Raw genomic sequence first — 27,255 nt, forward strand, 5'->3', positions numbered from 1 at the left:
GTGACTTATGAACCATTTTTCACAATTTTACAACCATTACAGCAACCCCATCGCCACGTGATCAAAATTCAGACGCTTGGCAAATGACTCATATTTATGATGGTTGCCACGTTACTGAATGTGTTTCATTTGGAAGTGGGGAGAAAAGCACTTTTAGTTTAACAACAACCTAAGAAGGGAAATGGCTGCTGCTTGTCCAGTGATAGCCATCTCTACATTGGTGGCTTGCACGCGGTACGGTACGTTCCGGTACGGTGCTCCAGAGGGCCCACCCGCCCCCACTCGCCCACCCGAACTCCTTACCTGTATATGAGCTCTTTGGCGCTTCCGCGCATGCACACAGGGTGCCTGCGCAATGCTCCACCAAGCAGCTGGAGTGTCATGGAGGCTTGCAAAGGCGTCGCAAAAGGTAAGGATGCATGCACGCACTGCGCATGTAGTGGACGCCAGGCCCGTTGCAACCGTACCGATTGCAACAGGATCCAGAACCCACCACGGGATCACTATCTCCAAATTTTGCATCCTTTAGTTGGGGCTGCAAAAGTGGACCAATTCTGTATTGCCATTCAGAATAAAGGTGATTTACCTTGTCCCAGGTGCAAGTCAAATCATGTAGGTTAAGAAAAGGGTTTTCAATGTTACTTTTGAGTTGTGGTCTAAACTGAGGAACTTCATCAAGGATTAGAAAATTCTGCATCAATGGAAAGAAAAGAAGAAGAAACAGAAAAGACTAATTTATTTTTTGCTGAAACACGTTCACCTAATTGAAGAGTTTCAATACATTCAAAGAGCACATCCACAGGGAAACTGAGTTAATTTTACAAAAAGAGTTTTAATAATTTTCTGACCAAGTCAATCTTCCTTTTTAAATAAATACACACTGATCTAGATTTATAATTTGATTACTAATTTATGATTGATAATAGCTTAGTTTATAATTTACAATACTTCATGTATAGAAAATGAAAATCTGATTATCAACAGGAACAAAAGATGGTTTTCTAACTTTATTCTGTGACTTCACATATCTAAGTAGCAGTTCTGATTTCGCCTCACACAGCCTTCTGCAAAGATAGGCACTGAATCCTACCTACTATATCCCATCCTCAACTGGGCATACCAAAAAAGAAGATTTAAAGAACTGCACTATAATATATAACAGAATAACAGAGTTGGACTTTGACGGTCTTCTAATCCAACCCCCTGCACAAGCTGGAGACCCTATAGTACCATTCTGGATAAATGGCTCTTCTTCAAACCTAAATTGATGGAGCACCCACAACTTCTGAAGGTAACCCCTCCCACTGGTTAATTGTTCTTACTATCAGGAAAGAAGTAATGGGTGAAAAATTGTTGAAGAGAGATCCAACCTAGAACTTCCTGACAGTGAAATCAATTAATCACTGAAAAGGCTTGCCACCAGAAGTTATAGGTGCTCCATCACTGGAGGCTTTCAAGAAGACATTGGACAGCCATTTATCTAGAATGATATAGGGTCTCCTATTCAAGTAAGGGGTGGGACTGGAAGACCTCCGAGGCCCCTTTCAATTCTGTTATTCTATAACCTCTATTCTAAGTTCTATTCTATTCTAACCAATTTCATTGTATTTATTTTGTACAATGACAATAAAAACTATACTACCAAGCCATTAAGGTTCAGAGTATTATAATGGTCTCAATAATGCCTGATACAATGAAATTCTCAAATACAAGACCTTTTCTTCCTCTGGTAGCCCTGGCATTGATTTTCCAACCTCTTTTGTCAAAGATCTGGTTCTTTTGTTAATTTTGTAGAGGTGCTAAATGTGCAGTTCAGGGGTTAACAAAGTCTATCATTATTATTTAGCAGGTTACTACAATGTCTGGGTCAAGATATTTAATGGAATTGTTCCTAAATTCCATTACATATCCAAATAATGGGAGTGAGAGAGATCCTGGCAATGCTATTTGTATATGTAGAATAAATCTATTTGCTGTTTATTGATCAAAGTCTAAAAAATTCTTGCACTATTATTCTGTATTTTTTATTCTATATTATTCTACATTTTTCCATAGGGTGTTTTTTCTGTATTTTCCATGTATTTCAAATTATCTATACCTCTATTCTTGTCTCTAATCCACAATCATTCCCATTACCTTGAGAACCATTCATGCTCATTCAGTTAAACATCCTTAGTCAATAAAAAGCACCATAAATTCAACCTGTAAGCAGTTAATCATCCGCAACAATTAAGAATTACCCTAAGGGAATTACATAAGGCAAATATTTATGCATTCTCTTTCTCTAGCTATAAAAGACACAGGGGCTGCCTGAAAGGAAAAGCATGAGCTAGCAACTTGTTAATTATTTCTAATGCTGCAACTAAATGCAACTGAATGTCCCCTTTGGACAATACCTTGATTCGTCTAATGCTGACCAATGTTTCAGATACTTTCTCAATGGCTGCTGGGAAGAATAGAGTGACTGTCAGCCTCACTGCACCATACAGAGAGACAGCGACAAATACCCGGCTTGCTGAAATCTGATTGCCCAACAACACGTAGGTCATGAATGTCATAAACACTGTGATTTTGCTGGCAATGAAGAAGGATGCCAAGTTCATTCCCCGAAGGTAAGAACTCTTAAGAACCACCGAAATCTCCTTTCTGAAATTGAAATTTCGATAAAAGCATGTTATGTATGTAGGTACGTATTGCAAGTACTTTTAAGCCACTTCAACCAAGCACATCTAAAATGTTTAAATAACAATAAAGCCCACAGTATTAAAGAAAATCAATTCAGCATCAGCAATAAAATATCCAAACAATAGTAGCATATATACAGTGGTGGGATTCAGCCAGTTCGCACCTATTCGGGAGAACCGGTTGTTAACTTTCTAAGCAGTTCGGAGAACTGGTTGTTGGAAGAAATCTCATTTTGGGCTTTTTCCACTTTACAGGGCTAATCCTGTAAGGAAGGCAGGAAGGAAGGAAACATTCTGGTGTTGTTTCTAGCCTAATCTTTATTGCCCTGCTTACAGAAACTGCCTCTCCGGTTAACCCTTATTACATTTTAACAGCTAAGGTGAAGCGCCCATCGACCTGAGTGACGTTGAGTTGTCCACACTCACCCAGTCACATGACCACCAAGCCCACCTGTTCATTAGGGCAGAGAATCAGTTGTTATATTATTTGAATCCCACTACTGCATATATACCACATTATCGACTCTACAATGCCTTAAGCAGGCACCTCTTGGTTTGCTTATGTAATGCCCCTATGGACGGAGCACCACTGGCTTGGTTTCCTTCTGGTTGCAATTCAAGGTGAATGTTATCACTTTTAAAGCCCTACATGCAGTGGTGGGTTCCAGGCAGAACGGCCCAGTACGGCCGTACCAGTATTAGCCTGGAGCAGCAGCCACCGTACCGGTATGGTGGCTTGTTTGGCCCAACCGCCCGCCCGCGTTCCTTACCTGTTTTTGAAGCAACTGGGCCAATTGCTCATGCATGCACAGTGTGAGGTACCTGCGTGACCTCCGCCGAGCAGCTGGGTGTCACAAGGCGGTGGCATGCAGTGGCATGTGCAGCGTACATGCCTGACAAGGACGCCCAACCCCATGCGCAGCATACCAGTTGTGTCGGGAGCCGGAACCCACCACTGCTTTCATGGCATAGGCCCATGTTACAAAGGACCACCTCTTCCTGACACCCTTCCCATCCCACTAGGTCAACGATGGCGAACCTTTTTTGGCTCGTGTGCCACAAGTGGAGGGAGCACAGGGGGGTCGTGTGCAGGCGTGCCGCACCCATAATGCAATGTGCGACCCCCCAGTGCACATGCGCACACAACAGCCGCAACCCCCCCCCCATTTTTACATGCTTTTTTCACCCTTCCGGTCACTTCCGGTTTGCTCGGAGGGTCGTTTTAAGCGTTCCAAAGGCTTCAGGGAAGCCTCCAGATGGTCCCTGAAGCCTTTGCAGCGCTCAAAACGACCCTCCGAACAAACCGGAAGTCACTTCCGGATTGCTCGAGGGGCATTTTAAACGTTCGGAAGGCTTCAGGGAAGCCTCCGGATGGTCCTGAAGCCTCCGGAGGGTCTCCAGGGGGGGGGGCTCTTTTCGCCCTCCCCAGGCTCCTATAAATCCTCTGGAGCCTGGGGAGGGCGAAAAATGGCTTCAAAAAAGGGTGAAATCAGCTGGCCAGCACGAGCATGCACGCTGGCCAGCTAACAGGACAGCGCCTCGTGTGCCCTGACAAATGGCTCCGCGTGCTGCCTGTGGCACGCGTGCCATAGGTTCGTCATCACTGCACTAGGTCATATAAAAATGGCCATGCTCCAGGTCTCTTTCCTGAAAAAGTGCCATCTAATGGGCCCTAGCAAGCATGCCTTTTCCATGGCTGCTCCTGCCTTATGGCAATCAGGCAGGCCTTAGCTTTCCAGAAGGTCATTAAAACCCTGGGTCTATACCCAGTCACTGGGATAGAGCGGTGGAGGCTTGGGGAATGATTGGGGCACCCTGGGAGGTTAATTCAGATAGCAATCGCAACTTAAACTTATATACTGCTTCACAGTGCTTTGCTGAAAACCTCTCTAAGCGGCTTACAGAGTCAACATCTTGCCCCCCAAAATCTGGCTCCTCATTTTACCGACCTCAGAAGGATGGAAGGCTGAGTCAACCTTGAGCCGGCAAGAATCAAACTGCTGGCAGCCAATAGAATTAACCTGCAGTATTGCATTCTCACCACTGCGCCACCATGGTACCAGGTTTTTTAGGTTTTTTTTAATGCTTACTGTTTTTATATTGTTGTTGTAAACTGCCCAGAGTTGTTTCCTGATGGGCAGAGATAGAAATCTGTTAAATAAATAAATGACTTGAGGCAATTCTATTAGCCCAACCTACCTCACAGGAGACAGGAGGAGGGAATGGACATATTTACCTTTGAGCTTCAAGAACAGGGAATCTCAAACTGGAGGGTATGATTTGCTCAGGGACATGAACAAATTCCAACTGGGATGGCGGATATGCATTTTTAAAGCCATTATTAGCATTACAATTGGTAATTTTAAACTCTGAAGAAAGGTGGAGCGGAGAAGGCTAATGGAAGAGATAGAATCCCTGCAAATATTTGTTTGTTTATTTGTTTGTTTTAATCTCACTGTTATTACAAGTAGCCCTTGACTTATGACCACAACTGAGCCCAAATTTTCTGTTGTTCAGTGAGACATTTGTTCAGTAGGTTTTGCCCCATTTTTCGACCTTTCTTGCCACCGTTGTTAATTGTTGCACTTCTTAAATTAGTCACGTGGTTGGTAAGAGGATCTGCCTTCCCCATTGACTTTGCTTGTCAGAAGGGCGCAAAAGAAGATCACATGACCCCAGAACACTGCAACCACTGCAACCAACATTAGTTGCCAAGCATCTGAATTTTCACCATGTGACCATGGGGATACTACAATGGTTGTAAGTGTGAAAAACGGTCATAGATCAACTTTTTCAGTCATTTTGTAACTACAAACTCAGGGGTGAAATTCAGCAGGTTCGGACAGGTTCTGGAGAACTGGTAGAGGAATTTTTGAGTAGTTTGGAAAGCTGGCATATACCACCTCTGGCTGGCCCTAGAGTGGGATGGGAATGGGGATTTTGCAGTATCCTTCCCAGAAGAGTGGGGAGAGAATGGGGATTTTGCAGTATCCTTCCCCCAGGAGTGGAGTGGGAATGGGGATTTTGCAGTATCCTTCCCACAGGAGTGGAGTGGGAATGGGGATTTTGCATTATCCTTCCCCCAGGAGTGGAGTGGGAATGGGGATTTTGCAGTATCCTTCCCCCAGGAGTAGAGTGGGAATGGGAATTTTGCAGTATCCTTCCCACAAGAGTAGAGAGGGAATGGGGATTTTGCAGTATCCTTCTCCTGGATACTAACCCTAACCCTAACCCTAACCCTAACCCAGGTGAAGGATACCCTAACCCTAACCCTAACCCTAACCCAGGAGAAGGATACCCTAACCCTAACCCAGGAGAAGGATACCCTAACCCTAAACCTAACCCTAACCTTAACCCTAACCCTAACCCAGGAGGATACCCTAACCCTAACCGTAACCCTAACCCTAACCCAGGAGAAGGATACCCTAACCCTAACCCTAACCCTAACCCAGGAGAAGGATACCCTAACCCTAACCCAGGAGAAGGATACCATAACCCTAACCCTAACCCAGGAGAAGGATACCCTAACCCTAACCCTAACCCTAACCCAGGAGAAGGGAATGGAGATTTGCAGTATCCTTCCCCCAGGAGTGGGGTGGGAATGGGGATTTTGCAATATCCTTCCCACAGGAGTAGAGAGGGAATGGGGATTTTGCAGTATCCTTCTCCTGGAGTGAAGTGGGAATGGGGATTTGCAGTATCCTTCCCCCAGGAGTGGGGAGGGAATGGAGATTTTGCAATATCCTTCCCACAGGAGTAGAGAGGGAATGGGGATTTTGCAGTATCTTTCCCCTGGAGTGGAGTGGGAATGGGGATTTTGCAGTATCCTTCCCCCAGGAGTGGGGAGGGAATGGAGATTTTGCAATATCCTTCCCACAGGAGTAGAGAGGGAATGGGGATTTTGCAGTATCTTTCCCCTGGAGTGGAGTGGGAATGGGGATTTTGCAGTATCCTTCCCCCAGGAGTGGGGAGGGAATGGGGATTTTGCAATATCCTTCCCACAGGAGTAGAGAGGGAATGGGGATTTTGCAGTGTCTTTCCCCTGGAGTGAAGTGGGAATGGGGATTTTGCAGTATTCTTCCCCCAGGAGTGGTGTGAGAATGTGGATTTGCAGTATCCTTCTGACAGGAGTGGGGAGGGAATGGGGATTTTGCAGTAACCTTCCCCTAGAGTAGGGTGGGAATGGGGATTTTGCAGTATCCTTCCCCCAGGAGTGGGGAGGGAATGGGGATTTTGCAATATCCTTCCCACAGGAGTAGAGAGGGAATGGGGATTTTGCAGTGTCTTTCCCCTGGAGTGAAGTGGGAATGGGGATTTTGCAGTATTCTTCCCCCAGGAGTGGTGTGAGAATGTGGATTTGCAGTATCCTTCTGACAGGAGTGGGGAGGGAATGGGGATTTTGCAGTAACCTTCCCCTAGAGTACGGTAGAAATGGAGATTTTGCAGTATCCTTCCCAGAAGAGTGGGGAGGGAATAGGGATTTTGCAGTATCCTTCCCCCAAGAGTGGGGAGGGAATGGGGATTTTTCAATATCCTTCCCACAGGAGTAGGGAGGGAATGGGGATTTTGCAGTATCCTTCCCCTGGAGTAGGTAGGGAATGGGGATATTGCAGTATCCTTCTCCTGCCATGCCCCCAAGCCACGCCCACAGAACCAGTAGTAAAAAAAATTGAATTTCACCACTGTTAAAATGGTCACTAAATGAACTGTTGTAAGTTGAGGACTACCTGTATTTTTTTAAAAAATAACTCAAAGCAGTGAACATACCTAATACTCCTCCCTCCTCCTATTTTCCCCACAACAACAACCCAGTGAGAAGAGTAGGGCTGAGACCAAGTCACTGGCCCAAAGTCACCTAGCCGGCTTTCATGCCTAAGGCAGGACTGGAACTCTGCCTTGCCTGATTTCTAGCCTATTGCCTTAACCTCTAGACCCATGATAGCGAACCTAAGGCACATGTGCCATAAGTGGCACACAGAGCCCTCTCTGAGGGCACACGAGCCATCGCCCCAGCTCAGCTCCATCACTCATGCCAGTGCCCCTCCCGCCGGCCACCTGATTTTTGAGTCTCTGCTGCACATGTGTGGAAGTCATGTGCGCATGCGCAGGGCATTGCACTCACGCGGCCCATTTTTGGTCCCAGTAGTTGGAGGGAGGCCTACTAGGCCCAAAATGAGGTCGGGGGGGGATCATGCATGAGGGGCATGGGGGAGCATGGAGGGTCATGCACTCACACATGGGGGGGGGCATGGGGGTGTCACATGCGCAGGGCCGGATTTTCCTATAGGCTAACTAGGCTTCAGCCTAGGGCCTCAAGATCAAGAGGGGCCTTTTATTTTTATTTATTATCCGTGCCACATTTTTTATAAAGGTTGGTACCAATTACAACATGTTTCATTTAATATATTGATATATATCACAGTAATGATGTATTTTATTATCTCTCATGTAATTTACAGACTTAAAAATGGGAGGTGAAAGGGCCCCATAAGTGGAATAGCCTAGGGCCTCTTTTCATTTAAATCCGGCCCTGCACATGCGCATTGCATTATGGGGATGGGTGGGCATATGCTTTCAGCACATGACAAAAAAAAGTTTAGCCATCACTGCTTTAGGCCAAACTGCAGCTATGTGGTGGAAAAATCTACAGGTATGTGGAGGAAGATCAGGGTTGAATAAGCCGATTGGCAGATCGGCAAATTATAAGCAAATGGCTGGTAAAATGAATGTCCAATGTATATTTTTTTCACAATCAGAAAACTGAATGAATGTAATGCGCACATGGATGAAGAGACCCGTGGTTTCTAACATATCAGACATGCAAAAGTCTAGGAATTCATGTCCTATGGCAAAGGCAGGATGGAAATCTAAGAAAAAAACATAATGTGTAATATGTATTTTCAAATTTAGACATGGAGTAGACATGGAAGCAACATAGCATTTGATTTAATGTTTTAGATTTTGAAAAATTGCGATATATTTCAGTTCATTCTTATGCTAAATTATAAGCCTGACTTATTACAGGAAGAGATGTTGTATGATCAAGGGGGAAACAGGTTTTCTTTACCCCCATAACATTCTCGGATTCTTTTGTGGTGACTCAAACAATCCTGCATCGCAAAATACCAGCCTCTAGTTTAAAATCAGGTAAAAAAACAACACCAACATAGGTATAGAATTTCTGCAAGGTATAAAATCACCTTCTCATGTTGCTCACAAGTTCAGCAAATGACTTTTCCCAGGCATACATCTTTATGATCCGCATTCCAGTTATAACCTCATTCATAGTCCTGATCCTTGCATCTGTGAAAGCTGCAGTCCTGCTCCTGAAATAGAAACAGGAAGCTATAGACTTTTTTTTAAAAAAAACCCTCCAATTCTACATTCATAAAGGCTATTGTTCAGACATTTTCATTTATCTAATGTGAGAATGACTGTGCTACGAAAAAGCATTCTCCCCACCCACCCCCAAATAAAAGTTAAGGAATAGACAATCAGATAATAAAGATGTAATGAACGAAACTGAAAACCCATGTCTGAACGAACTTAAGATGCTTATGCAGGGGTGGAATTGAAAATTTTTAACAACCGGTTCTCTGCCTGTTTGCTGGGTAGGTGTGGTCATGGGGGTGTGGCCTACCTTGCCTCCTGCACCACGGCGGGGGGCGCAATTTGCCCTCCCCAGGCTCTGGAGGCTTTTCTCGAGCCTCAGGGAGGTTGAAAATGGCCTCCCATGGGCTCCAGAGGCCGGAAACAAGCCCATTTCTGGACTCCCAGAACTTCCGGGAGGCCTGTTTTTTGCCTTGCCCAAGCTCCGGAGGCTTTCCTCAAGCCTATGAGAAGGCAAAAACGACCTCTCACGGGCTCTGGAGGCTCTCCAGAGGCTGGAAACAGGCCCATTTCCGGAATTCCGGAACTTCCTGGAGGCCTGTTTTTCACCCTCCCAGAGACTCGTGTGGGCCCTGCACTTACCTGCCTTGATGAATGGGCTGCGTGAAGACTCCAGGGAGGGGAGGAGTGGGTGGGGAAGGGCCAGCCATCCCTTCCAACTACTGGTTCAGCAAACCAGATGCAAAATTAGCATCCGATTTGCCCGAACCAGTCCGAACCGGCTGAATCCCACCCTTGTGCTTATGAAAAAAACACATATGTAAGTCTAGTGGATTCTTTCACGTAACATTAATAGATATACTGCTTTGAAGAACTGAAGATATACATAAGCAAGAATTGGGACTGACCAATCCTTATATAATAATCCCATAGACATCTATGGGAGTATACATTAGTAGAAGGTGTATAGGTATAGAATAAATGGAAACAGCTAAGAGAATCTATTGCCTCTTGCCTATTCTCAGGAGTAAAGCTGAGAAAGTGAGCAAGCAAGGGACAAAGATGACCACCATATTTTTCAGAGTATAAGATGCACCAGAATATTAGACGCACCAAGATTTTGAAGAGGCAAATAAAAAAAGTTTTTGCACTCTGCAGACCTCCCTTGAAAGTAGATATACTTTCAAGGATGCCTTTAGAGCAGAGTCCAAACTCATGAACTCTGCTCTAAAGATTGGACATCCATTTGTCCAGGATGGTATAAGGATTCCTGCCTTGGACAGAAGGTTAGACTCCAAGGTCCATTCTAGCCCCATAGTTCTACAATTCTATGTTTTGTCTTTTGATGACTAACAACAAAGCAATCAACTAGCTGCAGTGCGGAAGGTCATGGATTATTAAGAAATGTCCTTTGATAGATAAACAGAAGACCAAGTTTAATATTTCACAGTGCTGGAAATCTACTCATGAATATTCGCCAGATCTCAGGCTTAATATCAAATATTTTAATGCAATCATCTAGCCAAAAATGTAAATGTAGATATATTGATTGCTTTATTTGCTTTCTTTTTATATTTACTATGATTACCAATAAAGGAGATTACTGCAAACGATAAAGAGTACAAAGGTGAAAAGTCTTAATTTCCAGCTTAAAATGCAAGGATTGTGCCGGATAACATCCATAAAACAGCATACTATCCTGAACAATTTGGCAAAATGCTGTAAATATGAATAAAATTATTTCATGCAGTATTAATCCTAACAGTTTGAAACTACTGAAATGAAAACATGTTATACGTTTTCAAATTGCACAACTAAATGAAATGGCAAATTAACTCTCATAAAGAATATGCCCTGGAAAGATGGAAATTCAACCAGGGCACCGTACAATCTGTTATCTTTAAAAACATGAAGTCTCCACTTTCTCAAAACATCCTTGTTTTGCTATAGAACTGAAACATTCCAAAGCTTAGCTGACCTAAAAAACTCAAAACTCAACCTTGAAATACTTGCAGAAGTAACTGCTAGTCCCAGGTCTACATTTCTAATCTGAAAATTTACGATTATGGAATGTACTTGTATATTATCTACAATTAAAATGGGCCATTTTTGCCTGTTTTTGCCCCCCCGCCCCTAGGAACACTCTACAAGCCTCCTAAAAGCTATTCATGCCCTTTTTGAAAAAAAATGGGCCCGTTTTCGCAAACAATAGGCCGCTTTTGGGAAGTTTGCAGAGTGCAAAACTTTTTTTTTTTGAAATTTGCCTCTTCAAAACCTTGTTGCATCTTATACTCCGAAAAATGCGGTGGTATCTTTAAAGGTTAGTTTAGAGCAGGGGTGTCAAAACTCAATTTCATTGAGGGCCACATCAGGGTTGTGTTTGACCTCGGGGGAGCCAGGGGGCATGGACAGCTTGCCGTCACTCGTGTCGGGGGCACCTGGGTAGCCAGAGTGCTCTGCCACCAAAAACGGGCTCCCGAGCTCTGTTTTCAGCTGCAGCGACCTCCTACCGCACTCTGCCAGCAAAAACGGAGCTCGGGAGTCTGTTTTCTCTGGCCGAGTGCTCGGGCTACCACAGGCACCACCGACATGCACCTTGAAAGCCAGCCATCAACACACCCCAATCAACATCTAAAAAGCCACATACAACATATAAATACCATTCCCGGAATAGCATACACTCTTCTAGAGAGAAGTTCCCTGAAGATGGACTCTAGCACGAGCCCAAAAACTTGGAAGACAAAACCTCTGGTCCCAGTGACCGACCCAGATTGGATCCTACAACTAATTAATAAATGTAATCAAAACTGACAAGTCATGAATTCTTCCCCTTTCTATGCTCCTTTTTCCAACTTCTGTAACTTTTTAAAAATTCTGCTTTATAGTTTGCCTTGGGAAGAAAAACATACGTTGGGTGTTGTGTATGTCTTTCAACATATAATAAAGATGAAATTTAAAGAAAATCTCTGTTCCACCAGGGCCAGATTTAGCAGACACTCATGTTCGAATCTTTAATTTCAAAGTATATAATCTTTAAACAAAACACAGACTAGAAGAACTAACCATGTTGAGTTGCAAGAGGTTTTTCTTTTTATCACTCTGAAGGGTCAGGACCCCAATCCCTCTTACCTCAGAGCTGAGAAGAGCCTGCCAATGCAGGTTTGCAAGGGAAGAAGGATAATCAGCACCGCCATTCCCGCAAGGCAGGACGGGCCAATCTCAAGCCACAGAAGGACAGTCACAGCTATTGCCTGAATGGGTCCAGCCCATAAGAAATGCAAGAATATAGTCACCTAGGCAAAAAAGAAATTCACATGACTCACAAAATGAACTGAAGGTAGAAAAATCACGATAGCTACCAGTTTAGTCCACATATTTCTTGTGTGCGTGGGGGAAACTCTTGTGGAACCCAGAAACAATCTATGTCTGGACATGTTCGGTTATATGTTTAAAAAGTTGTTGTTTTCCCTAAATACTTTGGGAATTCTGCATGTCACTTGAGATGCCCTGGAATTGCTCCTTACTAAGATGGGATCTCCAGGCCTCAGCAATTGCTTGCACCATCTGAGATACACCATAGTTTTTGGAGTATAAGACGTACCGGAGTATAAGACGCAGCAATATTTTGAAGAGGCAAATTTTTAAAAAAGGTTTTGCACTCCGCAGACCTCCCAAAAACGGCCCTTTTTCACGAAAACAGGCCCATTTTTGTCCCCAGAAAAGGGCATGCATAGCCTTTAGGAGGCTTATAGAGTGCTCCTGGGGGCTGAGGGGGCAAAAATGAGCAAAAAATGCCCTGTTTTTGGCTCATTTCTGCCCTCTCCAGCCCCCAGGAGAACTCTATAAGCCTCCTAAAGGCTATGCACGGTCGTTTTGGTGAAGGGGTGGGGTTTCAGGAGGCAAAAAATGCTGTATTCAGTGTATAAGATGCACCCAGAATTTCACCCTTTTTTGAGGGAAAAGGGTGCATCCTATACTCCAAAAAATACGGTAGCTTCTTTTTACCCTGACATTTGTCATCTCTGATCATCTCCAAATCTGAGGCTACATGAGCCAAAACACTCCTATTTCTTTAGTGTCCATGTTTTACTGTAAAATTTCTCCAGGACATTTAAGAAAACCTTCACATGACACGTTTAATGCTGTCTGGTTTGTGAGCGTTCTAACCCGTATCTTGTGAAACCAGCATACTTACTTTTAACCTATACTAAATTACCTACAGACGGGGCTAAGTCAAGTGAGCTGCCCAAGGTAAAATGATGAACTTTGCACTTAGCTGACCTTGAATAATCTAAAAAAAACTAAGCATAGTCACACCTGGTTCACACTTTTTTGGCTACCACGAAATATCAAAACTATGCAAGATTGAATTTGGGTCAATCACCGGGATTAGAGATTTACTCTTCCAAGATTTTGGACTCATGCTGGAGTCCATCTTCAGGGGAATTTCTCTCTACTGTAATACGTGCTTTGGGCTGTTCTGTGAGTCTGTTTATGTGGTGCCTTGCTAAACACAACTCACAGAACAATGCAAAGTACATATTTCAGTAGAGACAAATTCCCTGAAGATGGGCTCCAGCAAATCTCTGGTTCCGATGACTGACTCAGATTCAATCTCACATCATTGTCTTGGGTCATACATATTTGCCTTCATCCGTATCAGAACTGTAGCCAACACTAGGATGCTTAAAAACGACACCAAAAGAAGGGTATGGTAAATCAGCTTTCCAATATTGTTTAGAAATCTTACAAAGATGACTCAATCTCTTAACTCACAAGGAGTTAAACCCAATTTGAAGGAGATTTATTGTTCTTCCATTGCACTATCCCTGAATGAATTTATAGATACCTTTGGCAGTTTTTAAAAGCCAACACAAGCCAGTTTAGTCTATAGGTTAAGCAGTGGTGGGTTTCAAATTTTTTTGGAACCTACTCTGTGGGTGTGGCCTCCTTTGTGGGAGTAGCTTGCCAACCATGTGACCGGGTGGGAGTGGCTTGCCAACCATGTGACCGGGTGGGAGTGGCTTGCCGACCATGTGACCGGGTGGGCATGGCTAACTTGGAAAATGTGGTGAAACTCACTTAACGACGCTCTTGCTTAGCAACCAAAATTTTGGGCTCAATTGTGGTCATAAGTTCTCTTTCTTTTTCTTTCTTTCTTTCATCTCTCTCTCTCTCCCACTTTCTTTCTTTTTTTCTTTTTCTTTCTTTCTCTCTCTCTCTCTCTCTCTCTCTGGCTCTTTGTCTCTCTCTCCCTCCCTCTCTGTCTCCCTCTGTCATTTTCTCTGTGTGTCTATCTGTCTGTCTCTCTCTCTGTATCTCTGTCTCTCTCTCTCCTCCCTCGCCCATCTCTGTCACTCTGTGTGTGTGTGTCTGTCTGTCTGTCTGTCTCTCACTCACTCTGTGTGTGTGTGTGTGTCTGTCTCTCCCTCTCTCTCTGTCTCTCTCCCCTCCCTTCCTCTCTCTCTGTCACTCTGTGTGTATATGTGGGTGTGTCTGTCTCTCACTCATTCACTTAATCACTCACTCTGTGTGTGTCTCTCTCTGTGTCTATCTTTCTCTCCCTCCCTGCCCCTCTCTGTCTCTCTCTGTCTGTGTGTGTGTGTGTCTGTCTGTCTGTCTGTCTGTCTGTCAGTCTCTCTCTGATTCCCTCACTCACTCACACTCTCTGTCTCTCTCTGTTCCTCTCTCTGTCTGTCTGTCTCACTCACACACACTGTGGTCACCTTGTTGTGTGTTCCAATCACATTTGAAACACTCAACAACTGGCCTGCATTTATGGTATTTTGCAGCATTCTGCAGTCATAGGACCAAAATATATGGTTAAAAGTACCTGGCAGCGGCGTTTTTCCTTGGGAGGCTCCTCAGAACATCCCAAGACTTCGGAGGGAAGCTTACAGCCCGGAGCAGAAGCAAAGCCCCTTTTCCAACTGGCCTTTCCTCGCTTGGAGGGCTTCAGAGGGAAGCTTCTGCAGAAGCCCGGACGAGTGACAACAAGTTCCCGCCGTTACGAAGTCTCGGAGGCTGTAATTTTCTGAGCTGTGCGCGTGCGCCTGTTTTCCATGGCGTGCAGCAGCGGCGAGGTTCTGCGTGGCCGGCAATGACTCCGGAGGCCATCCGGGAAGACGAGGAACGCGAAGGGGGACCGTTGATGGCCTCCGGAGTCATTGCCAGCCACGCAGAACCTCGCCACTGCTCCACGCCGTGGAAAACAGGTACGCGCGCACAGCTCAGAAAATTACAGCCTCCGAGACTTCGTAACGGCAGGAACTTGTTGTCACTCGCCCGGGCTTCTGCAGAAGCTTCCCTCCGAAGCCCTCCAAGCGAGGAAAGGCCAGTTGGAAAGGGGGCTTTGCTCCTGCTCCGGGCTGTAATTGCGCCTATGTTTTCCACGGAGTGGGGCCACGGCCAGAAGACAAAGAACATGAGGTAGCACAGTGGTGGCGGCGGGGAGTCAGCCCCGATGCAAAAAATGCCAAGGGGGCGGGGCAGGATATTACTTCCGGGTTCATTGACCAACCGGATCGTGCAATCCGGTGCGATCCGGCAGAAACCCACCACTGAGGTTAAGGCACCAGCCTAGAAAGTGGGAGACCACAAAGTCCAGTCCCCTTTTAATGCGACTTGAAAGCCAGCTGAGTGACCTTGGGCCAGTTGCTCTCACTTGGCCCAACCCACTTCACAGGGTTGTTGTGGAAAAAATAAATAAAGCCAGGTGCATTGCATATGTTTGCCCTCTTGAGACTTGTGAAAATAATAAAGGTGAGATATAAATAAATAAAAGTAAAATTAATAAAATTAAACCCTCTACTGCACCCGGTGGTGGGATTCAAAAAAATTTACTACCTGTTCTGTGGGCATGGCTTGGTGGGTGTGGGAGGGGAAGGACACTGTAAAATCTCCATTCCCACCACACTCCAGGGGAAGGTTACTGCAAAATCCCCATTCCCTCCCAATCAGCTGGGACTCGGGAGGCAGAGAATAGATGGGGGTGGGGCCAGTCAGAAGTGGTATTTACCGGTTCTCCAAACTATTCAAAATTTCCACTACCAGTTCTCCAGAACTGACCAGAATCTCCTGAATACCACCTCTGAACTGCACCCCAAAAAAGTGAAAGAGAGGAAAAAGAACAAAGTCCTCTTTAAGATTAGAGACTACTGTGTAAATTATTCTTCTTACCACAATCATCAACTCTAAAAAGACATCTGTTTGGAAATCACACTTCGCCTCAATATGATGCATCCTCCAAAGGATTCTATATAGTCTTTTAAAAGGTTTTTATCCATTGCATACACATACAAGCAAACCCAAGAACTTTCGTTCTATTTTGCTATGAATAAAAAGAAAGGGCCACCACTTAAGATCACTCTTAAGCTGCATCATTCAAAATGTATGTCTCCCATACGGCTTACCTGATCAAATTTATTCACATCATTTGATAAAAGATTTACAATCTGACCAGTTGTAGTTTTTGACATGGCTACATTATTCAGACGAAGCGCCTAAAAGCAGAAACAAATTATTCAAATACCACATTCATACATTGAATAGTATTTAGTCGCAGCATTTTCCCAACTTAGGTATATTTCATCTTTTTTAATATTTCCTTTTCCAAAAATTAAATATACTACTCCAAATTTTTTCCAAGATTCAATAATCACCTTATGTGTCAATGTAAGGTGACACAAACTCCAAAACTCAGGATCAAAACTAAGGTTCAAAATTGAGTAACAGTGAAAAAGGAGACCATGATATGTTATACTGAGTTACATTATTTGAATCTGCCTTTTTCATCCATAAACTGTGGTTTATGTCTAGACTGTTGTGTGAATCTAGATAGCTACGATTTATTGAATTCACTTTTGTGTCGCATATGAACCCAACAGCAGAGCTAGCGGTGATTGTATCATTTCCACTTGCTAACTCTTTGGATGAGAACAGCACTGTAAATTCTCTTTTCCAATGTATATCATTCTACATGAAGTAGAATAATATAGATTATTCTACTTAATGCTAAAGATATTTTTCTACCATTTGATTCTCCTTTTTTAATAGCATTTAATTGGGTCTACCTTGCAAGATTGATTTACCTCAAGGAGGAAAGATTTACTGAGTCTACTTTGCACGTTTTATGGTCGAGAGGTGATCTTAGGACAATATATTTCTTTTACATGTTTTTTTTCCTTAGTAACTGCTAGAAAATAAACCAGATTGTTATTCTCATTCAAATGCCAGGATTAAGAGGAAGGCACTCCACAGAAGACAGTGACCATGAAAGTATCCAGCTACTATTCTAAGAGGCAGAGGCAGAATTAGGATGCAATCATCAAGAGGATTTGGGGGAGGGGGGGAACAGAGCTCTTTACTCTTCCACTCTATGGGTTCCCCCAAGCAGCTACAACAAAGCCCAGATCCTTTTCTCAGTCCCTGAATTACCATATTTTTCAGATTATAAAATGCACCTGACTATAAGATGCACCTAAATTTAGAAGAGGAAAACAACAACAAAAAAGGTTTTTGGCCTCTGTGCGCCACATTTTCAGCCCTTTTGAGGGGCCTTTTTTTTGGCCCATTTTTGATGCTTTTTTGTGCTGTTTTCAAGGCTTTTTCCGGGCCATTTTTTCCAAAAGGCCTGAAAATGGAGTGCACAGGCCAAAAAAATGGCTGACGGGTGGACGGGGCTTTGGCAATTCGGTCTATAAGATGCACAGACATTTTCACCCCCTTTTAGGAGACAAAAAGGTGCATCTTATAATCTGAACAATATGGTATTGCCTCTTTTCATGCTAACAGTAGCTATTTTGCAGCTCTTCCATCTGCAACAAAAGTAACCTTTCTCTTCTATCAAAGAATCCCCCAAAACTCAGGATCAGTTCTTCCTTTTGCAATGCCATATTCTGTCGAACCCCATTGCCACAGCTTTTCCTGTTCTATGGATTTGTTCAGAAATACAGGTAGTCCTCGACTTACAACCACAGTTGAGCCCAAATATTTACGTGGTTAAGCGAGATGTTTGTTAAGTGAACTTTGCCCCCATTTTACGACCTTTCTTGCCACAGTTGTTAAGTGGATCGCTGCAGTTGATAAAAGTTGGTAACCCGGTTGTTAAGTGAACCTGGCTTCCCCATTGGCGTTGCTTGTCAAAAGGTCGCAAAAAGGAGATCACGTAACTTGAGGACATAGTAACGGCCATCAATGTGAACCAGTTGCCAAGCGCCTGAATTTTGATCCCGTGATCATGGGGAGGCTGCAAAGGTCATAAATGTGCAAAACAGCTGCAACTCACGTTTTTCAGTGCCATTGTAACTTTGAATGAACTGCTGTAGGTCGAGGACTCCCTGTATTATCATCTGCTCTAGGGAAACAGGCTACATCAGAAAATGAGGAAAGTATTTTGGGGAAATCGACTTCAGATAAAAGAAAGGAGTCAATTTCTCTCTGTGCCCTTCTCGTACAACAATGCTGGCAACATTTTAAGGACAGAACTCCTGCTTGTGTTTCTCCGTGCCATGGTGCATTGTCTGGGAATCACAAGCATAGCAAGATCTTTAAACAGTGGAACAACTTGTACTCACTCACAGTCCTTGCTTTCCATGCTAACCATGAGAACCAATTCACGGAGTCAAATCACTCTTTGGGATCTTTGCTTTTTTTTAAAGATTTAACAGAAGTGTCACCCAATAGTGATATTCTGTAGAAAACCAGTTTTTCTCGTCTTGATAGAACTTTAACCTAGAGGTATGATAAAAACCTACCAAGCTCAGATGCATTAAACCTGATATCAGAAGCTTTATCCTGTTTTAAAATGTAGAGTATTTAAATCAGTGGTGAAATCTAATCCCCACCCCCCTCCGGTTCTGTGGGCATGGCTTGGTGGGTAGGCGTGGCTAGCTTTTTTTTCACTTTCACCTATTATTTTAGCTTTTTAAACATTTTTTTCCCTGGCGGTTCGGGCAAAGGGAAGAGAAACTTGTCAAATTTGCAGATGATACCAAGCTGGGAAGAACGGCTGACACTTTAGAAGCAAGATTCAGAAGGATCTTGATAAGACTTGAATATTGGGTCCTATATTGTTGGTTCATCAACAAGATGAAGATCAGTGGTGAAAAACATAAGGCCCTGCATTTAGAAAGGAAAAACCAAATGCAAAGGTATAGAATAGGTGGTATCTGGCTCAACAGCAGCAACTGTGAAAAGGATCTAGCTATCCTAGTGGGCCACTACTTAGGTATGAGCCACCAGTGTGCCACGGCTGCCAAAAAAGCCAATGTAGTCCTGTGCTGAATCAACAGAGCAACAGCATCAAGACAATGAGAAGTGATAGAAGTGTTTTGCGCTGCACTGGTGGGAACCACACTTAGAATACTCCGTCCAGTTCTGGTCACAATACAAAAAAAGATGATGAGACTCTGGAAAGTGTGCAAAGAAGAGCACCAAACATGATAAAATATCTGGAGGCTAAATCATATGATGAACGTTTGAGAGAGCTAGGTATATCTAGCCTGTCTAAGAGAAGGATTGGGGGGGGGGGCGACATGATAATTGTCTTCTAGTTCTTGAGGGGCTGACACAAAGAGAAGAGGACTGACTTATTCTTCAAGGCACCAGAAAGCAGGGTAATGGGTGGAAGCTTGTTAAAGAGAGATTCAACTTAGAAGTAAGGAGAAATTTCCTGTCAGGAAGAACCATTAATCAACGGAATAACTTCCCTCATGGGGATGTGGCGAATCCATCATTGGAGGTTTTCAAAACTGAACTGGACAACAACCATTTGACTAGGATGATAGAAGCCAGTGATGGCTAACCTTTCTTTTCCTCAGGTGCCGAAAGCACAATGCAATGCCCCACCCCCGCAGGCCGCGCCCCCCATGTATGCATGTGCAACCCCCATTTTGGTGCTAGAAGGCCTCCCTGAAGCCTCCTGAGACCAAAAATGGAGTGTGGAGGGTGTCGCATCCCCCCATCCCCAGTGCATATATTCGCAACCCCCAACCCCCCCAATGCATGCACATGTGACCCCCCCAACCCTGCACATGCACGCACGTCTCCCAACAAAGACGTGCATGTACAGTGGAGCTGACCTGGCCGACAGTTCATGTGCCCGCAGAGATGGCTTTGCGTGACATCTATGGCACACGTGCCATAGGTTCGCCATCACAAATATAAGGTCTCCTGGCTTGAGCAGAGAGTTGGACTAGAAGACCTCCAAGATCCCTTCCAGCCCTATGATTTAAAGTGGTATTCGGTGATGTTTTCCCATAGTGCAATCCCACATCTTGTGAATAATGTAAACAAACCTGTGGAGGCCTAATCACACTATAATAAATGTGTAGAAAATGATGAATTCAAAATACATTTCCCACAATGTGATTTCCATGGCACAACAGACAGGGCATAAAATACTAGAACAAACATCTATTGTAATCAGAATAAGAGAAACAAGCATTTCATTTTCACACACACTGAATGGTGAGTCCTTAGGGATAAAGTTATGCAGTAAATTAATTTTCCTTAACCCAAAAATTAAACTTAACAGAAAGAGCAGCATAATACGTGGTCATTGTTCGACAGAAATATTATTGCATACAAGATTTAGCAGGAAGACTATTCTGTTGAGATAACAATGAACAGATAAACATTGCATTCTATCAATAATATACAAAATCTTTTGCTAAAGGAAAGAGGAAAAACCTTAAACCTAACGGTGAACTATCTAAATGTCCTCTAAAATTTCTAATGCAGGATAATGCAGAACAATTACAATAACTAGAACAACTAGAATTTAAAAAAGCAGACCAACTAGACACAAGGACAGTTTTTTTCCTGAATGCCATCACTCTGCTAAACAACTAATTCCCACAACACTATCATATTACCGACTAAGACTATTACTATTATTCTTCTCTTCCTTCCTAGTACCTATCTCTTCCCACTTATGAGTATAACCATGTTGCTTGTATCTTTAAAATTTATACTGTTTTATATGTTTCCTAGTATAATTTGATTGCTTATTAGTAACCTATGACAATAAAATATTCTATTTTATTTTTCTTTATGTACACTGAGAGCATATGCACTAAAGATAAATTTCTTGTGTGCCCAATCACACTTGGCCAATAAAGAATTCTATTCTATTCTATTCAAAGAGACCAATGCCTCTCAAATCTTCTCTATTGGTTGAAAAAATTCTGGAAGTCCTACTGTCCTTGCAATTTTGTATTAATCGGGGGGGGGGGAGAGAGCCTGCTTATTTTTGAATTAAGACTTTAAGGCTAACACACTATTTTGATAGATCATGTTGTTGACAACTAGTTATAGGGATAGGAATCCCTATATTCTGATGCCTATTGTTCAGTCTAGCTAAAAGAGTAGGTGACTCTCCAAAATCAGAGGTTACTGGAGCTAGAAGGTCAGAATTAAGATTTGGATGGCATGGCTATTTATGGTATGATAAGGTTAAAGTAAATGTTGCTTTTAATAATCACTTTGTTAGGCATGCCATCCTAAGAGTTTGGAATAAATATAAAGTCATGGAAAGTTTGGCTGTCTACCCAGGAATCTATTTTTAGAAAAGAAATGCTGGCAATGCCAGACTGATGGACCTATCAAATGATATATTTTAATTGTGGTGACTCTATCCTCAAATCTAAAGAGGAGTTAGAATCAGAAGGTATTTGCCATTGGTACATATATAGAGTTGAAAGAAAGATTTAAACTATTCAAAAAGAGCTATGGATTTGATTTTGTAAAAAAATAAATTGGAAATCCTACTATGTGGTGGTGATGAAGATAGTATTGCTAAGGTCTATAAATTGTTATTGAAACTGAACTTGGAGAATGAGTATGTAAAGCATTGTATGATTCAGTGGACAAAAACTTTTGGTATAATATAATGCTTAAACAATGGGAGAATACACAGATGAAAGGTCTAAAACTCACATTAAATTATATTTTTTAAAAAAAACTTTTCTAAGTTGATGTACTGTTGGTGTTCAAATCGTCAAGAATGTATAAAGGCTTTTGAAATGAATATTGGAAATGTAAGTGTAAAGAAGGAATTTGTTATCATTTATGATGGACATGTGAGAAAACAAAGAAATACTGGAGAAGGATTCACATCTTAATGCAGAAGATTCTTAAAGGGAATATAAAGATAAAACCAGAGAATTTTCTTTTAGGTTTAATGGATAAAGAACCTGGGGGAAAAACGGTACTTTGATGCTATACTGTATATGTTGGTGACAGTAAGAATACTTTATGCACAAAAATGGAAGGATACTTTGATACCCACAATGGACAAATGGCTACAAAAATTGAAGGGGTCAGCAGGGATGTACAAAGTGACTGCTCTGGTTAAAGAAAAGAAAAGAATTTTGTTTCTACTTGGAAACCACTTTTGGACTTTGTGCTTGAGGTGAAAAAAATGAAAGTTTGATTTTGGGTTTTGCTGATTAGATAAGACTTTTTAATGATAGAAATAGCTAGCATATATTATCATATAGAAGTAAAACATGGAGTTTTTATATTTACAGTATTATTCTACTGCACCAAAAGGAGTTGGAAGTCAATGCTTCTTTTTCTCTTTTCCCCTTTACCCTACACTTTATAATGGGAAATTTTGTTTTTTAAAGTTTTTAGAGTTTAATATTTTTGGGGTTTTAAATTTTGTAAGTATGCTTATTTATGGACTTATTTTTACCTCCTCTGCATGATATATGGTGCTATCTTGATTATTGCTCTGTACGTCGCCCCGAGTCCCTGTGGGGAGAGGGGGCGACTAATAAGTTCAATAAAATAAATAAATAAATAATAAATACACTTTTCTCTCTTCCCCTTTTCCTTCCTTATTTTTCCCTTATTTTCTTTTTTGTTATACTTCTCTATTTTATCTTTTGATAAACTAATAAAAATACAAATTAAAAAAACTGAAGTTCCTATGTTATAGTTATACTCAACATTCTAAAGGTCTAGAGGTTAAGTGTCTTCACGTACTTCACTGTATATATGGGTTTGTAGTTATATTTTTGTGAATCAAATGCTTACTGCTTGCTACTTTAAGCCATATCCTTCCCACTTCCCATTTTCCAAAACCATGGTTAATACAAATCAGGAACTATCCGATTTGTACTCCAATAAATCTGGAGATAAAGCAATAAAAGACCAAAGTCTAGGACATGTTTTGGTATTAACATTTCCCCATTTCTATGGGGAAATCTTCTATAAATCTTCTGAATGAACATTTTAAGTATCTTCTCTTTAGCCAAAATGAGCTGATCCAGGTGTAAAATGGCTCAAAACTACAAATAACGTTTTAGAAAAAAACAAAGGGACAACAAGAGAACATTTTCAAGGTGCAAAAAATGACACACTTTGGATGGGGTCTTCTCTGGAGATCTGTATACATGGAATTGCTAGATAGTTTACTGCCTCCAATATACTCAAGTTATATATTTTTTATATAATGAAAATATTACAAAACTCCATGGGCTCCAATCCCTTTTAGACAAAACATCACCCAAATAAGCGTTGCTTTCTTCAACATCTCACTAATTATGGAAGGGAAATGGAATAAGGCAGTGATGACAAACCTTTTTTGGCTCGCGTGCCGAAAGCGGGGGGAGCGCAGAGGGGTCATGCCTGAGCGTGTCACACCCATAATGCAATGTGAGGCCCCAGCGCGCATGCGCACTTGACCAGAGCTCCCCCCCATTTTTTGCATGCTTTTTTCACCTCCCCAGGCTCCAGAGGCTTTATAGGAGCCTGGGGAGGGTGCAAACAGCCTCCCTGCCCCCCCCCCAAGGTCCTCCAGAGGCTTCATGAGCTTCCCTGAAGCCTCAAGAGCGCAAAAAACCAGCCCTACGGGCAAACCAGAAGTTTGGGAATGGACTTCCGGTTTGTTCGTAGGGCCGGTTTGTTTGTAGGGCCTCCGGAGCCTTCAGGGGTCTTCAGGAGGCTTCCCTGAAGACTCAGGACGATGAAAAAAGACACTACAAGCAAACCGGTTTGTCCGTAGGGCTGTTTTTAGCCTCCAGAAGGCCCCTGAAGGCTCCGGAGGGCTTAAACCGGCCCTAGGATCAAGCTGGAAGTCCATTCCTGAACATTTTTCACAAATATGGGCCCGTTTTTATCAAAAAAAGGGGCATGCATAGCCTTTTGGAGGCTTTTAGAATGCTCCTGGATGCTGGGGGGCAAAAACAAGCAAAATCGGCCCGGTTTTTGCTCATTTCTGCCCTCCCCAAGACCCAGGAGAATTCTAAAAGCCTCCTAAAGACTATGCATGGCCATTTTGGTGAAGGGGCGGAGTTTCGGGATGCCAAAAATGCTGTATTCAGTGTATAAGACGCACGCAGATTTTCACCCACTTTTTTGAGGGAAAAAGGTGCATCTTAGAAAAATACACTAATGTGCTCCAATGCTTTTTAAGGCTTTGTCACTGAAAAGTAGAAGAAAATATGCTGACTACCTGAGGTTCTGCGAAGATCACGAAACTTTCATTTCAGTTTTAACAAACCAGTTGGAGGAGGGACAACGCTTTGTTCTTGACCACTGTTTAATTATGTCCTCTGCAGCAACATTACACAAATTATATAATTATATCATGGTAACATAAATAGAGTGAGAATACCATCTATTTCATGCAAAATCAATTGCACTAAGATTCACTAAATTGAGGATCCAATGTAATTTTCCAGAACTGAAAAAGGGTTAGTGATTTCAATGACTTCTGGAATATTGAGGGGTAAAATGGGAAAGGAATTAGAACCCTAAAATAAGGAGACAGGAGCCTAACACAAACCAATAAGCTTTTCTCCATTTCTTGTTTTTAGATGAAGTATTGGTTGAAAAGCTTGTTTCCTGACTCCCAAAACTCTCTGTAGAATATTATTCAGAACAGCAAATTAATTCCCCAGAGATGACTTTATGCACAAGAAAGCATCCTACCTAATGACAACAGAGATATCTGTTGGTATCAGAAGGAAGAATGCAGGTTGAAAAACATACCTTTTCTGCAAAGACATAATAGCAAAGACAGTACTGGGCAAAAGTCTTTGGCCACAATTTGCTTGGTTCTTTAACAAAGATATAATGACAACATCCATAATTATTTTTCAGTCTTGTGTATTACGTCTTGAATATCCAGTTTGTTTGTTGATTGCCCTTTGAGAGTGGCCTTGCTGATGCAAAAATCTGATTTGATATCTGTCAAATTCCGTCATCTTTGGCATTTTGACTGGAATGATGTGATTGGAAGTGGCTCCCATTAGCAAGTTTCCAGCGCATTACACTTATAAAACATGTGACTGCACTGTATGTGATGCTCAAGCATGCCTTGCACAAACCTGGTATTATAGATCTTTTGGCATAGCAGTCATTTTTGCATAAAATAGCAGGATACATACAGGTATTAGCAATGACTGTACTTAGGGTCCCATCCATTTAGGTTTACGGGAGATAGATATTTGCTGTTGCTCAAGTGTAATGGGAGGACACACTAAATATTGCCACTTTAAAGCAATGGTCCCCAAACTTTCGAGCTTGATGGCCCAGTCCGGCATGGGGGGGGAGGGGGGCATGTGAGTGACAGGCAAATGTGCACATGCACAGCTATATTTGTGAAAAAGGGGTGCGTGCCCTCTACTCGCACAAATGGAGCTTTTCACATAAGCAGAGGGTGCTTGCACCAACGCCCGAAGCTCCACTCGTATAAATGGCAGACATTTGTGCTCACACGCAAAGCTCCATTTGTGTGAAAGTGGCCCAGTTTCAAACAGGCTGAGGCCCGGTAGTGGGCCACAGCCTGGGGGTTTGGGACCCCTGGCCTACATGATATATAATATAGAAAAATATTACAACTTTCATGGTGTAATTAAAAATAGTACTAAAATAAAATCATAAAAGCTCAAACCAGTAAGTTAAAACTGCAGTAAAACACTTCAAAATAAAATATATATTTTTTTAAAAAAGATGAAGAAATGTCTGAGATTGGTTAAAAGTAAATATTAAATACAGGAGTTCCATTTTTGATATCTTTTGAAAGCCGACAAGATTGGAGTTGGCCTGATCCAAGTAACATGGGACAATGAGTGCACTGACCAACCTGTTCTCAGCCAATTGCAGTTTTCATGTAGTCTTCAAAGAGCGCCAACTTGGCATTCAGTGCAGTAGTCTAAATGAGTGGTGTGAATTAGTGTAAGTAAGTCCTCCTGCACTAGGTAAATATATATATATCTAAGCTATAAGCTACAAAGCAACTTCTACAAGGTTCCACAAAATGCAGCAGTTCCATTACAAATAGAATAGAAGAGCTGCTTTAAAATATGAGATACTTCTAAAGTGCATAAGTAAATAACTGTTCTGACCCAGCCTTAGCAGACTCCTTGTCCCGAAAACCCCCTCTTTATTTATCTCCTGTGAATTAACGGCATTGACACACTGAAAAGTCCAGGCACTAGTCCTTCAAAGAGTTAACTACAATAACAGACCTTATCAGTTCCTTGAGATAATTGCCAGGCTGGGAGCTTCCAACCACAAAGTTCCAAATTAAGTTCTGGCAAGCAGTCCCTGAGGCACGAAACACAATGAGCCAAATCTTCTGAAATCTGAACAGTTGTCTTCTACAACCACCACTCTCCTTTCCTTGTATTTATTCCGGAGGGGTCACTCATTGTCCACGTGTGCCTTTCTTCCCGAGTCGACTCCTTGTCCTCAATTGTTCTCCTCTCCTAACAGCTCTGCGCATATGCACATCTGGAACAGGCCCCAGCTGTTCTTCCTCCCAACATATCTCTGCTTCCGACACAGAGCATCCATCCAAGCCTTCTCCAGACTCCAGAACTGACCCAAGTTCTTCCCCAACCTCCTCAGCGTCCGAGTCTGCGTCCAGCTCCATTGGCAGCTGGCAAGCCACAACACTAACAGTAGATTTAGATAAAGTATTCCCTTCTAGACACATACAATACCGAATGCTTTTTAAAGTAGATTTCCCACGGAAGAAAAGTATATAAAAATAGGTCAATGTACAAATCCTTCAATCTTTAAAAGCGTCTCAGTACAGGTAGTCTTCAACTTACAACAGTTTGTTTAGTGACTGTCTTACAACAGCTTGTTTAGTGATTGTTCAAAATCACAATGGTCCTGTCAAAAAGTGACTTATGACCATTTTTCACACTTACAACTGTTGCCGCATCCTCTTGGCCAGGTGATCAAAATGCAGACATTTGTCATATTTAAGACGGCTGCA

General features: G+C 42.5%; 1 protein-coding gene across 1 annotated transcript in view; it reads right to left on the reverse strand.

The window, feature by feature from the left end:
- ABCC4 (ATP binding cassette subfamily C member 4 (PEL blood group)) overlaps positions 1-27,255 on the reverse strand; it is a 202,609-nt gene that overhangs the window by 148,468 nt on the left and 26,886 nt on the right. The window contains exons 5-9 of the mRNA XM_081948711.1: positions 16,427-16,516; positions 12,144-12,307; positions 8,885-9,010; positions 2,397-2,646; positions 587-691 (exon numbers count right to left, since the gene is read on the reverse strand). Coding sequence (XP_081804837.1) covers positions 587-691; positions 2,397-2,646; positions 8,885-9,010; positions 12,144-12,307; positions 16,427-16,516 — 735 coding nt within the window. The remainder of the gene's footprint in view (positions 1-586; positions 692-2,396; positions 2,647-8,884; positions 9,011-12,143; positions 12,308-16,426; positions 16,517-27,255) is intronic.

Source organism: Natrix helvetica, assembly GCF_964273705.1.
Source record: "Natrix helvetica genome assembly, chromosome: 3".
Taxonomy (NCBI): domain Eukaryota; kingdom Metazoa; phylum Chordata; class Lepidosauria; order Squamata; family Natricidae; genus Natrix; species Natrix helvetica.